The sequence below is a fragment of the Pristiophorus japonicus genome, chromosome 2 (assembly GCF_044704955.1).
Source record: "Pristiophorus japonicus isolate sPriJap1 chromosome 2, sPriJap1.hap1, whole genome shotgun sequence".
Taxonomy (NCBI): domain Eukaryota; kingdom Metazoa; phylum Chordata; class Chondrichthyes; family Pristiophoridae; genus Pristiophorus; species Pristiophorus japonicus.
This window is the reverse complement of record NC_091978.1, coordinates 141,068,449-141,085,288: the sequence shown is the minus strand read 5'-3', so window position 1 is coordinate 141,085,288 and position 16,840 is coordinate 141,068,449. Positions and strand designations below refer to the sequence as shown.

The 16,840-nt window shown below is 46.5% G+C and overlaps 1 protein-coding gene across 2 annotated transcripts in view; it reads left to right on the top strand.

Moving 5' to 3' along the window:
• Positions 1-16,840, top strand: part of micu3a (mitochondrial calcium uptake family, member 3a) — a 341,423-nt gene that overhangs the window by 119,897 nt on the left and 204,686 nt on the right. For both annotated transcript variants that reach the window (XM_070869807.1, XM_070869800.1), the window contains exon 3: positions 1,294-1,325. In XM_070869807.1, coding sequence (XP_070725908.1) covers positions 1,294-1,325 — 32 coding nt within the window. The remainder of the gene's footprint in view (positions 1-1,293; positions 1,326-16,840) is intronic.

Sequence of the window (16,840 nt, the reverse complement as noted above, 5' to 3'; positions counted from 1 at the left end):
CCACTCAAATGCAAATTGTGGACTGATGCCAGGAAATTCTTTCTCATACAAACTGTGTTTAACCTCTGGAGTAGTGGAGGTGAAAACACTGCAACCTCTTTAAAACCAATTGATATTGGAATGGGAGGACTTCAGGATCTTTCTGGAAGGATGAACTTTATTCCTCATCTGTAATTATCTTGAGACTTTTGACATTTTGCATGATGGTTTTATAAACATTGTGTCGCTAAAAATCAGTGATCAAATGGCCAAGGTACTTATGTAAGGATCGTGCCCATTAGGAACTGCTGCCCTTGACCATGGTGAACTTTCTGGGATGAAGAAAAGCTTGCCACAAAGTGTGCATTTAGGACACTTGTTACATTTTAAATCCCAGAAAATCTAATTTACAAGTGTCAAAAGACACTTCTGGATACTTCTCTTTGTAAAGGGGACACAAAAAGTTGAAGATAAATATTTTCTTCCTAATTTTGCCTCCTCACTCATAGCCTAGCCCCCCAGACGGGCTCCACTTCTTCCCCCCCCATCAGGGAGATGTTCTTTACCTGGACAGGTGTACCTCTACTGACCATCTACTCGGTCTCGATGAAGGCTAGGGGCATGCGATATCTGATGTTTGGAATGACTACCCTTGGTCCTTCTCTGCACCCCCCCCCCCCCACCTTACTATATTCACCTTGTAAGGGGCAAGTGGAGGGGCTACTGCTACAAGGCCATCTCATAAATTTGGGCACAAAGGCAGGACTCAGCAGAAGCACATCAGAACACCTGTGGATTTTTGGGACCTTTTATTTTGTTTAATTGGAAAATTTTACCTGAGCAGTCTATGGAATAACTGCTGATAACTTTTTGAAATGTATAAAAGAATAGTCATTTAAAATATACAAAGGCCATTTTGCTCACTACATTCGCACTGATGCTTTTCACCACAAGCCATTTAGTCTAATCCCACTTTCCTGCTTGCGTATTAACATTCTTCCTTTTCCCGCAACAATCGAATTTCTTTTCAAAAGCATTTATAGACTCTGCTTCAACAATAAGTATCTTAAATTTATGCCCTTGTTGCCATCGCACTAAACAGTGAAAACAATCTATCACTATTTATCTTATCATAACCCTTTATAATCTTGAAGACCTATATCAAGTTACCCTTTAACCTTCTCAGTTTAGATGTACAGTGCTATAATGAGCATTGATTTTTGAATTTTAACATATAGATACTGATTTTATTTCTACTGTTAATCAAATGCAATAAATGAAATAAATTAACTATATCTTTTCTTTCTTGTGCAGGTTTTAAGCCTCGGAAATCACTCTCAAGACAGGTGCGTGATCTTGATGCAATAGGGCCAATTTTCACTTTTGGTTCGGGATGGAAAACTGGTTGTTGGAGATCGTCTGCCTGTTATAAACCCCGGCTGATTTTCCTTCCTATCATGGAAAGAAAAATTGGATGGGGTGCATTACTGGTGGTCAATCCACTGTCCCCAGTATTCAACTCCTGCCCTGCCAAAAGTGAAATTTACCACTAAGGTGTTTAAAATGTATCATGACTGAAATCAGATTCAATTTGCCAAAAAGATAAGAAAGGAGAAGATATATCTAAAACTCTATAAGATGATTATTTAGAAACTGCAGTATTACTATATCAAAATAGTTTTCATTTTTTTCTATTGATTTTATGGTAAGTTGAAAACTTGTAAATTGTGATATGATTGCATAGTTACACAATCAATAATTGCTAAAAAGTTAAATCTACAAACCTAAAATATTTAGTATGCTTGCTGAGAACGTAATGTTCAGAATTTGTGTACTTTATGTTAATACTCATGTTGGTGTGAAATGGTTTAAAAAAGGCGGGGGATAAAAAAATATATATTGTAAGTTCTTTTTACCTTTAAATAAATTCACCGTGTACCAAAATATTCAATAGCATATTTAAACTTTTCATATATGCACCCTCACATTTGTTATTGTCCAAGAAGGGCTTAATTTATAAAAGCTGCCGTAGAAACTAGCCATCTGAAGTATAATTTTACTATTTTAATACAATAACTAGTAGATTGTTTAAATTATTTAGAATGTATGGGATAAGTGTGTAGGATACTTCAGTACTTCAGAAAAGTGACTTATTAGCAGCTGTGAGCTCAATTTCTTGAAAGGGGAAAGAAGTTTTAAAAGAAACATATTTGCATTTTCACCAGTGATCTTTTGTGATCGTGTAAGCTGCTTAGACTGCGACTTCTGGATCTTAGTGCCGGTTTTCTACCCCAAATTGGGATTGGACAAGATGACATCTTTGGAAGAACATCTTGTGGCAAACTTCCAGTGAGAATTCTAGTCTACACTGGTCAGCTGTCTATAGATTGGTCAGCTGTCTATAGATTGGTTAGCTGTCAGCCTTGGGTGACTGGTAATACTCTGACCTCTGGAAGGTTGTGGGTTCAAGTCTCACTCCAGTGACTTGAGCATATAACACAAGATAACACTCAGTACAGTACTGAAAGAATGCTGAATTGTTGGAGATGCAAACTTTCAGATGAGACATTAAACCGAAGCTCTATCATTCCTCTCGAGTGAATATAAAATATCCTATGGCACGATTCAAAAAAGAGCCAGGGAGTTCTCTTAGTGTCCTGGCAAATATATATCGCTCAACCAACATCACTAAAATAGACTATTTGGTCACTTAGCTAATTTCTGTTTGTGGGATTTTGTTGTGCAAAACTTTGTTGCTGTATTTCCATACACGACTACAATTCAAAAGTACTTAATTGACTGTGAAGTGCTTTGGCATGTCCTGAGGTCAGCAGGGCATAAATTCAAGTTCTTTCTTTTTTTATACTATTGAATGTAATATCTCCTAGTTTGTAGATGACACTAAGCTGGGTGGCAGTACGAGCTGCGAGGAGGATGCTAAGAGGCTGCAGGGTGACTTGGACAGATTAGATGAGTGGGCAAATATATGGCAGATGCAGGATAATTGTGAGGTTATCCACTTTGGTGGCAAAAACAGGAAGGCAGATTATTATCTGAATGGTGACAGATTAGTAAAAGGGGAGGTGCAACGAGAACTGGGTGTCATGATACATCAGTCATTGAAGATAGGCATGCAGGTACAGCAGGCAGTAAAGAAAGCAAATGGCATGCTGGCCTTCATAGCGAGGGGATTTGAGTATAGGAGCAGGGAGGTCTTGCTGCAGTTGTACAGGGCCTTGGTGAGACCACACCTTGAATATTGTGTGCAGTTTTGGTCTCCTAATCTGAGGAAGGACCTGCTTGCTGTTGAGGGAGTGCAGCGAAGGTTCACCAGACTGATTCCCGGGATGGCAGGACTGACATATGAGGAAAGACTGGATCGGCTAGGCTTATACTCACTGGAATTTAGAAGAATGAGAGGGGATCTCATAGAAACGTATAAAATTCTAACAGGACTGGACAGGTTAGATGCAGGAAGAATGTTCCTGATGTTGGGGAAGTCCAGAACCAGGGGACACAGTCTAAGGATAAGGGGGAAACCATATAAGACTAGATGAGGAGAAACTTTTTCACCCAGAGAGCCAGAGAGTTGTGAACCTGTGGAATTCTCTACCACAGAAAGTTGTTGAGGCCAGTTCGTTGGACATATTCAAAAGAGAGTTTGATGTGGCCCTTACGGCTAAAGGGATCAGTGGGTATGGAGAGAAGGCTGGGGTGGGGTGCTGAGGTTGCGTGATCAGCCATGATCATATTGAATGGCGGTGCAGGCTCAAAGGGCCGAATGGCCTATTCCTGCACCTATTTTCTATGTTTCTATGTCCATGTAGCTCGTTGAATTCAGCATTTTATTTGCTTTGGTGCTTTCTGGCAGTGTTTCGCTGCGTGCAGCTGATTGTCATATCTGCATGTAGTTGCTTTTTTTAATGCTCTATGGCTACTAACGGGATTCCTGGCTAGCCTGGATTAGATTCCCATTTTATTTTCCCCTATATTACGGCTCCCTCATGCTCCCACACAGTAAATTTTTACATAAGATAAATGAAGAGGCTGTAAAGATCTCCGCATTCAGAGCCGACGTTTTACTTATTTGTTTCCCAGCAATTTTTTCTGGGTCTTTTGGCTGCCTGCTACTCCTCCCTTCATGTGGTGAAAAATAAATAAACTGCTAACGATCTGTATGTCATTGGTACATTTCCTTCACTCAGTCCCAGATCGCCATTTACATTCACCGTGGCAAAAACAAAGCCTATGTTACAGGCGCTAATCAGAAAAGAAAGAGCTTTGATTTGGAGGTTCTACACCTGATAGGCTCAGCTGGCCCATCCTCAGATGCTCTCTGCTGTTCTTCACCTGTCTAAGCTTTGCTCGGCTTTCAGGCATCAATATATATATAGTGAAAAGCTGAGATCCCTGGGGAACACCATTGTCATCCCGCCAATCAGAGAACTGTCCCTTTATCCCTACTACCTATCTTCTACCAACCAAGCAATTACCAACCCATGTCACAAAGTTACCTCCAATTCCCTGTGCTGTTCATTTTTGATCTCTTGTGCAGAACCTAATCAAATGACTTCTGAAAGTCTATATAGACAACATCCATAGACAGTACCCTATATGCCATGCTAGTGACCTCCTTGATAAAATTCAACCAGTTTAGTTAGACGTATCCATGACAAATCCATGCTGACTCTCTTTGATTAGTCCACATGCTCAATCCCTCTGCACCTGATCGACTCCAGTAGCATCCTCACAACTGATGAGCTTACAACTCTGTAGTTACCTAGTTTTTCACTCCCTAAATAATGAAGTAACACAATTAAATCTCTGAATTTATCTTGTCCATGAGATCCACCTCCTGCTCCCTTGACCTCATTGCTCCTAAACTGCTAACCACCAAACTTCCCTCCCTGGCCCCTGTGATAACTGACGCTGTAAATAATTCTCTTTCCTTGGATACGATAATCCTCCCTTTTAAAACTACCGTCATCACTCCTGAAATAAATCAGCCTCAACCCCTTTCTCCTCGTAAACTACCACAAAATCTCCCATCTCCTTTTCCTACCCCAAGTCCTTGAATTTGTTAACACCTCTGAAATCTGTGCCCATCCCTTCGACAACACTCTATTTGAATCACTTGAACACAGCACTGATGCAACCCTAACCAAAGTCACGAACATCATTCTCTATGACTGTTACTGTTTTGTATTATCCCTCCTCATCCTCCTCGACATACCTGTGGCCTTTTGCACGGTCAATCACAACATCCTCCTTCAACATTCAGCTCATTGCATTTGCTTGGTTCCACTCTGACCTGTCTGATTGTATCATAGAATCATAGGGCCCGAAATTGATGGACTTAGCATCCGCTGCTCGGCGGTCTCCCTGGATTCTGGGTGTTCTCCCCTCCAAGCGAGTTTGGTGACGTCGGGTACCGTCCGCTGGCATGGACAGGAAAGTAGAGTTCAGGCGAAGATCAGATCAGCCTTGATCTTATTGAATGGTGGAGCAGGCTCGAGGAGCCAAATGGCCTACTCCTGCTCCTATTTCTTGTGTTCTTATGTTCTCTTGGAGGCAATAATGGGACGGTAAGGCTTTTCCGCCCGGGGACAGACGGCAGGTGCGACCCGTCCACAATTGCCTACGGACCGGGGGCGGCAGAAACGGGTTTCTGTCGCACTCCGTCTTTCTCGCCGTGCCGATCCCTTTTGTGCCCTGCAGTGGGAATTGCCCCATAGGAGTGCGGTCGGCACCGATCGGTGCCCCATACAGCTCCGTGCAGCGCAAAGCTGCCGATGGCTGGGCGCTGCGGCCACCCTTAAAGGGGAGGGCATATCGCCGTGGCCGCCATTTTAAAAAAATTGTCGGCCGACACCAGAGTCGGTCCGACAGTGGTAGTCACTGGTTTGGCCAGGCCGCCAACGGGCAGCTTGACACCCCCACTTGGGTGCTGGGCCACTGGCCCGGCCGAACCCCTCCCTGGCGGCCTGGTGTGTGCCAGGAAGGCCTCAGTAGGCCTTGCAGTCTCCCTCCCCTTTAAGTGAACGGGAGGGACACCCGATCCTGTCTCCAACAGCGTCCATAAGCGCCGAGAGGAATTTTTGGATCTAACAGCCCAATTTCCAGGCTCTTCCTCCCACCGGGCGGTAATAATTCGAATTATCCGTCCAAAGCGGAGGCCAATTTCCCCCCCTCCCCCAGGACAGGAGGATATAGCCTATAAATTAGAGCCAGATCCTGCAAGAGTATTATTAAGAAACACTTCTACATACAAAGAATGATAGACATTTCTAACTCTCCTCCACAAATGACAGTTGATGCTAAGTCAAGAATTAGGGGCCATAGTTTCAGAATAAGGGGTCGCCCATTTAAAACAGAGATGAGGAGGAATTTCTTCTCACAGATGGTCGTGAATCTTTGGAATTCTCTATCCCAGAGAGCTGTGGGGGCTGGGTCATTGAATATATTTAAGGCAGAGATAGACAGACTTTTGAGTGATATGGGAATAAAGGGTTATAGGGAGCGGGCAGGGAAGTAGAGCTGAGTCCATGATCATATCAGCCATGATCTTATTAAATGGTGGAGCAGGCTCAAAGGGCCAAAATGGCCTACTCCTGCTCCTACTTCTTATGTTCTTATGTTAAAGTAGATGGAGGGAGTTTAGTAGGAGGGGTCGAAGTAACCTCCACCCTCCCCAGCCGTTATAAGGAGATTTTGGACCTGTGCTGCTGAGGAGGTCTCCTCAGTTGATGACATTCGCAGAGACCACCAGCAATGCAGGAAAAGGTGGAATTGCAGGATCATGAGAGTAAGTAATATTTTTTATTAATGCACTTCTTGATTACATAAATTGCAAATTTGACTCATGTTGCTGTAGGTAGGCTTAGTGTTGCACCTTATTTGCCATGAATGATCGTTACACATTATTAAGACTGCTTTTTGACATCTTAAAAGATGTTTCTGCACGTTGATATCTTCCTTATGATCCACGTGCAACTACCAGGGCCATTAAACAGATAACTGTATTAAATGCACACTGTATGGTATAAATGCTTTAATGGCGATCTGTGTGTGCCACAAGCAGAAGGGCCCTCTGGTAATCATTTATATTGTCATTTTTGCAGGAAAACATGTCCCACAATCGCCGCGAGCAGTGACGGACAGGCGGTGGTCCGCCCCAAACGCATCCATTAACGGACCTGGAGGAGAAAATGGCTGGTTTAATTGGTACCTCCGGGAGGTCAGTTACCCATGCGGGTGCTGAGCCCATGTTCCGAACTGACGTAAGTCCTGCAAAATCCCCAGGCTGGGTTGTGGCAATGTGATGTAGTGTCTGTTGACTAGGGTTGGGATAATGTGATGTTATGTCTGTAACTCGGGTTTGGGTAATGTAATGCAGTGTCTCGCGATGACATATAATGCAGTGGTGGTAGTCCTTCAAATAAGCCTGCGCTATGTGACCTTACTTATGTCACCCTGCCCCCTTCCCTGCTGCTAACCACTCGTCTGTTGTTTTCTATTTTGCAGATGAGGATTCTGAGGCATCACATCTTCTGATGTAAGCCTCCACCTCAGCCCATCATTTGTGGGTCGAGGAGAAAAATGAGGGCCACGCTGAGGACCCTCCACGGGAGTGTTGTTGCGGGGGGGGGGGGGGGGCGTCGGGTGGGCTGGTGGAGGGGATGGACGGGGTGATGCAGTCAGCAATACTTTTAGCTGTGGCCACAAGTTCCTCAGAGGAAGCCACATTCACAGGCTTCGTCCAATCCGAGGCAGTGGGTCCAAGTCACGCACCCTCAGAGTTGAACCCCTTATGCTGTCTCTTCGGAGGTTGAGTCGGCGAAGCTGATCTTCTGAAAGACAGGCAGACGCACACCTGGATATGGTGGGACTGTCAAGGGAGAGCGTCGAACTTGGTCGAGAGCTCCTCCAGGCCCTGGGTGGCATTTCCATCAACATTTCGGCACAATCTGCGGACATGAGGGAGGGCATGTCGCAGATTGCAGCAGCGATGTGGGAGAACACCGAGGCTGTCAATGTCCTACGGCAGTTGATGGTCTTGACTTTTAGCATGGCAGTCTCCAGTATCATACCACCCAGACTGACAGTATCTGTGAGAGGTGAGGCCGAGCAAGAGTCTTCCGATTCAGAAGCCGGGCCTTCCAGAACCCGAGCTTCTCCAGAGGGTCCAGTGACGTCTCCATTGTCTCTCTCCCAACAACAGCAGCGCTCTGCGCACGTTGCTGCACACTGTCTTGGTCCCAGCATGGGTAGGGGCAAGAAACAAGGGGGTGGGGTGGGGGAATTAGGATCAGTGTGGGGGGGGGGGGGAAGGTGGCCACAGTTAAACGACGTTTGGTGCAGGGGTTGTTGTTTTGCTGTAGTTTTCCTGTTTTCGTTATTTTATAAAAGTTTTTAAAGTTTTACAAATTGTTTTCAAGTTCAAAATTTATTTAAGTTTCAAAATTAAAGCTTACACATTTCAAGAATGTACAAATGTTTCATAAATTTATAAATGTTTTATAAATTCTTTTGTTCACCTTAACCATTCTTGTGCAGTGTCTCATTTGTAGAATAATAGGGGGAATCGTCAACATGGTGGGATAGAGTGGGCAGGCAATGGTGAAACGTGCCTTTCACTGTTCAAGCAAAGCATTGATTTATGAGCTGCTGATATAAGACACGAGGCCTCCCCTGTGGTGGTGGCATGGGTTAATCGCCAGGCTCTTCGTCCTCCTCCTCGTCATCGTCGTCGTCCTCCTCCTCTTCCCTCTACTGAGGTGGTCCTACAGTCTCCAGTGGCCAATCCTGTCCCCTCCCGATGGCGAAGTTGAGTAGCATGCAACACACCACAATAAACTCAGCGACCTGCTGAGGGGAGTATTGCAGGCTGCCTCCAGAGTGGTCCAGGCATCAGAAGCGTTGCTTGTGTACTCCAATTGTCTTTTTGACGATGTTGCGTGTGGCTATATGGCTGTCATTATAGCGATGCTCGGCTTGGGTTCCGGAGTCAGGGTCATGAGCCAAGTGGCAAGGCCATAACCTTTGTCTCCCAGCATCCAGCTCTGGCCTTGTGGCTGACGCTCAAACAGATATGAGACACTGCTCTCTCACAAGATGAAAGCATCATGGATGCTCCCTGGAAATTGAGCATTTACTGCCATAGTAACATAGAAAATAGGTGCAGGAGTAGGCCATTTGGCCCTTCGAGCCTGCACCACCATTCAATAAGATCTTGGCTGATCATTCACCTCAATACCCCTTTCCTGCTTTCTCTCCATACCCTTTGATTCCTTTAGCGGTAAGAGCCATATCTAACTCCCTCTTGAATATATCCAACAAAATGGCATCAACAACTCTCTCTGGTAGGGAATTCCACAGGTTAAACAACTCTCTGAGTGAAGAGGTTCCTCCTCATCTCCCTGTTTTCAACCACTGGGAAAGTCGTCGCTAGAGTCCTCCTCAACCGTATTCTCCCCGTAGCCGAGGAGTGCGTCCCGGAGTCGCAGTGCGGATTTCGTCGCCTCCAGGGCACAACGGACATGATTTTTGCAGCGCGACAGCTGCAGGGAATAGCGCCAGCCCTTATACATGGTCTTCTTCGTCCTTACAAAGGCCTTTGACACTGTCAACCGCGAGGGTCTATGAAGCGTCCTCCTCCATTTTGGATGCCCCCAAAAGTACATCACCATCCTCCGTCTGCTCCATGACGACATGCAGGCCGTGATCCTTAGCAACGGATCCATCACAGACCCAATTCACGTCTGGATCAGGGTCAAGCAGGGCTGCGTCATCGCCCCAACCCTCTTCTCAGTCTTCCTCGCTGCCATGTTCCACCTCACAGTCAACAAGCTCCCCGCTGGAATGGAACTAAACTACAGAACCAGTGGGAAGCTGTTCACCCTTCGCCGTCTCCAGGCCAGGTCCAAGACCACTCCAACCTCTATCGTCGAGCTACTGTACGCGGACGCGCCTGCGTCCGTGCACACACACAGGCTGAACTCCAGGATATAGTCGACATATTTACCGAGGCATATGAAAGCATGGGCCTTACACTAAACATCAGTAAGACAAAGGTTCTCCACCAGCCTGTCCTTGCTGCCCCCCAGACATCAAGATCCATGGCATGACCCTGGACAACCTGGACAACTTCCCTTATCTCGGGAGCCTTCTATCAACAAGAGCAGGCATTGACGACGAGATCCAACACCGCCTCCAGTGCGCCAGTGCAGCCTGAGGAAAAGAGTGTTTGAAGACCAAAACTGTCACCAAGCTCATTGACCATGTACAGTAGACACCCCAAGTTGCTGGAGAAATACCACCAGCGATGCCTCCACAACATCCTACAAATCACCTGGGAGGACAGACGCACAAACATTAGCATCCTCGTCCAGGCCAACATCCCCAGCATTGAAGCACTGACCACACTTGATCAGCTCTGTACGCATCGTATGCATGTCAGACATGAGACTCCCAAAGCAAGCGCTCTACTCGGAACTCGTCCACAGCAAACGAGCCAAAGGCGAGCAGAGGCAACGTTACAAGGACACCCTCAAAGCCTCCCTGATAAAGTGCGACATCCCCACTGACACCTGGGAGTCCCTGGCCAAACACCACCCTAAGTGGAGGAAGTGCATCCGGGAACGCCCTGAGCTCCTCGAGTATCGTCGTCGAGATCATGCAGAAATCAAGCGCAGGCAGTGGAAGGGGCGTGCGGCAAACCAGGCTCCCTGCCGACCCTTCCCCTCGACCACTGTCTGTCCCACCTGTGACAGAGACTGTGGTTCTTGTATTGGACTGTACAGCCACATAAGAACTCATGCTAAGAGTGGAAACAAGTCTTTCTCGACTCCGAGGGACTGCCTATGATGATGATGACATTTAAGGAGATATTTGACAACTCTCAAGAAAAATATATTCCAGTGAGGAGAAAAGGGTGTAAAAGAAAAGATAGCCATCCATGGCTGACTAAAGAAATAAAGGACGGCATCCAATAAAAACAAGGGCATAAAAAGTGGCCAAAACTAGTGGGAGGTCAGAAGATTGGGAAGCTTTTAAAAGCCAGCAAAGAATGACTAAAAAAATGATTAAGAAAGGGAAGATAGACTATGAAAGTAAACTAGCACGAAATATAAAAACAGATAGCGAAAATTTCTATGGGTATATAAAAAGGAAAAGAGTGGCTAAAGTAAATGTTGGTCCCTTAGTGGACGAGACCGGGGAATTAGTAATGGGGAACATGGAGATGGCAGAAACTCTGAACAAATATTTTGTATCAGTCTTTACAGTAGAGGACACAAACAATATCCCAACAGTGGATAGTCAAGGGGCTATAGCGGGGGAGGAACTTAACACAATCACAATCACTAAGGAGTGGTACTCAGTAAGATAATGGAACTAAAGGCGGATAAATCTCCTGGACCTGATGGGTCTTATGAGAAGGAGCGGCAGGGATAGTGGATGCATTGGTTGTAATTTACCAAAATTCCCTGGATTCTGGGGAGGTCTCAGCAGATTGGAAAACTGCAAATGTAACGCCCCTATTTAAAAAAGGAGGCAGACAAAAAGCAGGGAACTATAGACCAGTTAGCCTAACAACTGTAGTTGGGAAAATGTTGGAGTCCGTTATTAAAGAAGCAGTAGCAGGACATTTTGAAAAGCATAATTCAGTCAGGCAGAATCAGCATGGATTTATGGGAAGTCATGTTTGACAAATTTGCTGGAATTCTATTGAGGATGTAACGAACAGGGTGGATAAAGGGGAACCAGTGGATGTGGTGTATTTGGACTTCCAAAAGGCATTTGTCAAGGTGCCACATAAAATGTTACTGCACAAGATAAAAGTTCACGGGATTGAGGGTAATATATTAGCATGGATAGAGGATTGGCTAACTAACAGAAAATAGAGAGTTGGGATAAATGGTTCATTCTCAGGTTGGCAATTAGTAACTAATGGGGTGCTGCAGGGATCAGTGCTGGGACCCCAACTATTTACAATATATATCAACGACTTAGAAGAAAGGATCGAGTGTAACGTAGCCAAGTTTGCTGATGATACAAAGATGGGAGGAAAAGCAATGTGTTAGGAGGGCACAAAAAATCTGTAAAAGGACATAGACAGGCAAAGTGAGTAGGCAAAAATTTGGCAGATGGAGTATAATGTTGGAAAGTGAGGTCATGCACTTTGGCAGAATAAAATCAAAGAGCAAGTTATTATTTAAATGGAGAAAAATTGCAAAGTGCTGCAGTACAGCGGGACCTGGGGGTACTTGTGCATGAAACACAAAAGGTTAGTATGCAGGTACAGCAAGTGATCAGGAAGGCCAATGGAATCTTGGCTTTTATTGCAAAGGGGATGGAATATAAAAGCAGGGAATACTTGCTACAGTTATACAGGGTATTGGTGATGCCACACCTGGAATGCTGCATACAGTTTTGGTTTCCATATTTAAGAAAATATATACTTGCTTTGGAGGCAGTTCAGAGAAGGTTGATTCATTAGGTTGATTCCGGAGATGAAGGGGTTGACTTATGAGGAAAGGTTGAGGAAGTTGGGCCACTACTCATGGGAATTCAGAAGAATGAGAGGTGATCTTATCGAAACATATAAGATTATGAGGGGGCTTGACAAGGTGGATGCAGAGTGGATGTTTCCACTGATAGGTGAGACTAGAACTAGGAGGCATAATCTTAGAATAAGGGGCTGCCCATTTAAAATGGAGATGAGGAGGAATTTCTTCTCTTGAGGGTTGTAAATCTGTGGAATTTGCTGCCTCAGAGAGCTGTGGAAGTTGGGACTGTTGTGTATCTGTAAAGCATGCACTCCCATGTTCCGCCACCAGGGAGCTTATCCCCTGAAGTCCCAAGGGATCCCAGCATCCTTTGGGAGCACTGTATATAAGCCGACCCCTAAGGCCTGTTCCTCACTCTGGATTGTCTTATTAAAGACTGAGGTCACTGTTACTTTAATCTCTCTGTGTGCAGCCTCATCTGTGTTAGGAACGCAATAACTGACGACGAGAATATGAATCCAATGCAAAGATGCAGCAAACTGGGCATCCTGGAGAAGTTCTTGGAGGGTGAGGACTAGGAAGCCTATGTCGAACGGCTAGACCAGTACTTTGTAGCCAACGAGCTGAACAGAGAAGGAAGCGCTGCAAAAAGGAGAGCGGTCCTCTTCACAGTCTGTGGGGCATCGATCTACAGCCTCATGAAGAATCTTCTGGCTCCGGTGAAACCCACAGATAAGTTGTATGAGGAGCTGTGTACACTGGTTCGGGAGCATCTTAACCCGAGGGAGAGCGTGCTGATGGCGAGGTATCGGTTCTACACGTGCCAGCAATCTGAAGGTCAGGAAGTGGCGAGCTATGTCGCCGAGCTAAGGCGACTTGTAGGACAATGTGAGTTTGATGGCTACCTGGAGTAAATGCTCAGAGACTTTTTTGTACTGGGCATTGGACACGAGACCATCCTACGAAAACATTTGACTGCAGAGACACCAACCCTCAGTAAGGCCATTGCGATAGCACAGGCGTTTATGTCCACCAGTGATAACACCAAACAAATCTCTCAGCACACAAGTACTAGCAATGTTCATAAATTAACTGGAACTGTGTTTGCGAGCAGAAATGTACAGGGCAGAACCCACGAGTCTGCAACTGCCAGCAGGCCTCGGGTGACCCAGATGACTGAGTCCTCAACAAAGGATGAATGCAAGGCAATTCACACCTTGTTGGCATTATGGAGGCTTCCATTCAGCCTATTCATGCCGCTTCAAAGGGTATGTTTGCAAGAGCTGTGGAACAATGGGGCACCTCCAACGAACTTGCAAACGAGCTGCAAGCTCTGCAAAACCTGCTAACCACCACGTGGCAGAGGAAGATCAGTCCATGTTGGATCAAAACAATTTCGAGCCTCAGAGATAGGAGACAGATGCTGAAGTACACAGGGTGCGCGCATTTTCGACGAAATGTCCACTTATAATGCTAAACGTAAAATTGAATGGCTTACCCGTAGCCGTGGAACTGGACACTGGCGCTAGCCAATCCATCATGAGTAAAAATATGTTTGAGAGACTGGCGCAACAAGGTATTCAGACCAACCCTGAGCCCCATCCGCACGAAACTGGGAACGTACACCAAAGGGCTTATCACTGTCCTGGGCAGCGCCATGGTCAAGGTTACCTACGAGGGCACGGTGCACGAACTGCCACTCTGGATTGCCACGGGCGATGGCCCAACACTGCTTGGAAGAAGCTGGCTGGGCAAAATCCGCTGGAACTGGGATGACATCCGAGCGCTGTCACATGTCGATGAGGCCTCATGTACCCAGGTTCTGAACAAATTTCCTTCCCTTTTTGAGCCAGGCATTGGAAACTTTTCAGAGGTGAAGGTGCAGATCCACTTGGTCCCAGAGGCATGACCCATTCACCACAAGGCGCGAGCGGTACCTCACATGATGAGGGAGAGAGTGGAAATCGAGCTGGATAGGCTGCAACGCGAGGGCATCATCTCCCCAGTGGAATTCAGCGAGTGGGCCTGCCCGATCGTTCCAGTATTCCAAAATGATGGCACGGTCAGGATTTGCGGCGATTATAAAGTAACTATCAATCGTTTCTCGCTACAGGACCAATACCCACTACCTAAGGCAGACGATCTACTTGCGACGCTGGCAGGAGGCAAGACGTTCACCACGCTCGACCTGACTTCAGCCTACATGACGCAGGAGCTGGAGGAGTCTTCGAAGGGCCTCACCTGCATCAACACACACAAGGGACTGTTCATCTATAACAGATGTCCGTTTGGAATTCGGTCAGCTGCAGCGATCTTTCAGAGAAACATGGAGAGCCTACTCAAGTCGGTACCACACACGGTGGTCTTTCAGGATGACATATTGGTCACGGGTCGGGACACCGCCGAGCACCTACAAAACCTGGAGGAGGTCCTCCAGCGACTGGATTGCGTAGGGCTGCGGCTGAAGAGGTCGAAATGCGTCTTCATGGCAACAGAAGTGGAGTTTTTGGGGAGAAAGATTTCGGCGGATGGCATTCGGCCCACAGACACCAAGACAGAGGCTATCAGGAACGCGCCCAGGCCACAGAATGTCACGGAGCTGCGGTCGTTCCGGGGACTCCTCAACTATTTTGGTAACTTCCTACCAGGGTTAAGCACCCTTTTAGAGCCCCTACATGTGTTATTGCGCAAAGGTGAGAACTGGGTATGGGGAAAAAAACCAAGTAATTGCTTTTGAGAAAGCCAGAAACATTTTATGCTCCAACAAGCTGCTCGTATTGTATAACCCGCGTAAAAGACTTGTGCTAGCATGTGATGCATCATCGCACCGAGTCGGGTGTGTATTACAACAAGCTAACGTTGCGGGTAAGTTGCAACCTGTCGCCTATTTTTCCAGGAGCTTGTCTAAGGCCGAGAGGGCCGACAGCATGATTGAGAAAGAGACATTAGTGTCTGTGTTCGGGGTAAAGAAAATGCATCAGTACCTGTTTGGCCTCAAATTTGAACTGGAAACCGATCACAAGCCCCTCACATCCCTGTTCGCTGAAAACAAGGGGATAAATACTCATGCCTCAGCCCGCATACAAAGGTGGGCACTCGCGCTATCAGCGTATAACTATACCATCCGCCACAGGCCTGGCACCAAGAACTATGCAGATGCTCTCAGTCGGCTACCATTGTACACCACGGGGGTGGAAATGGTGCAGCCTGCAAACTTGTTGATGGTGGCGCAGCCCGTAGACTTGTTGATGGTCATGGAAGTGTTTGAAAATGATAAATCACCCGTCACGGCCCGCCAGATTAGGATTTGGACCAGCCAAGATCCTCTGCAGTCCCTAGTAAAAAACTGTGTACTGCATGGGAGCTAGGCCAGCATCTCCGTTGAAATACAAGAGCCAATCAAGCCGTTCCAGCAATCAAGGACGAGCTGTGCATTCAGGCAGACTGCCTGTTGTGGGGTAACTGCATAGTGCTACCAAAAAAGGGCAGGGAGACATTAATCTCGGATCTCCACAGCACACACCTGGGTGTAGTAATGATGAAAACAATAGCTAGATCCTACGTGTGGTGACCCAGTATCGACTCTGACTTCGAGTCTTGTGTATGGCAATGCAGCATATGTGCTCAGTTGAGCAACGTGCTCAGAGAGGCACCGCTAAGTTTGTGGTCCTGGCCCTCCAGACCATGGTCGAGGATCCATGTCGACTATGCGGGCCCGTTTCTCGGCAAAATGTTCCTGGTGGTGGTGGATGCTTTTTCAAAATGGATTGAATGTGAAATAATGTCGGGAAGCACCGCCACCGCCACCATTGAAATCCTGAGGGCAATGTTTGCCACCCACGGCCTGCCTGACATACTGGTCAGTGACAACGGGCCATGTTTCACCAGTGACCAATTTAAAGAATTCATGACCCGCAATGGGATCAAACATGTCATCTCAGCCCCGTTTAAATCAGCCTCCAATGGGCAGGCAGAGCGGGCAGTACAAATCATCAAACAGAGCCTTAAACGAGTCACAAAAGCTCACTCCAAACCTGCCTGTCCCGAGTACTGCTCAGCTACCGCACGAGACCACACTCACTCACAGGGGTGCCCCCGGCTGAGCTACTCATGAAAGGGACACTTAAAAGCAGACTCTCGCTGGTTCACCCCAACCTGCATGATCAGTTAGAGAGCAGGCGGCAGCAACAAAATGTAAACGATGGTCGTGCCACTGTGTCACGGGAAATTGATCTGAATGACCCTGTGTATGTGCTAAACTATGGACATGGTCCCAAGTGGATCGCAGGCACGGTGATAGCTGAAGAAGGGAATAGGGTATTTCTGTCAAACTAGACAATGGACAAATTTGC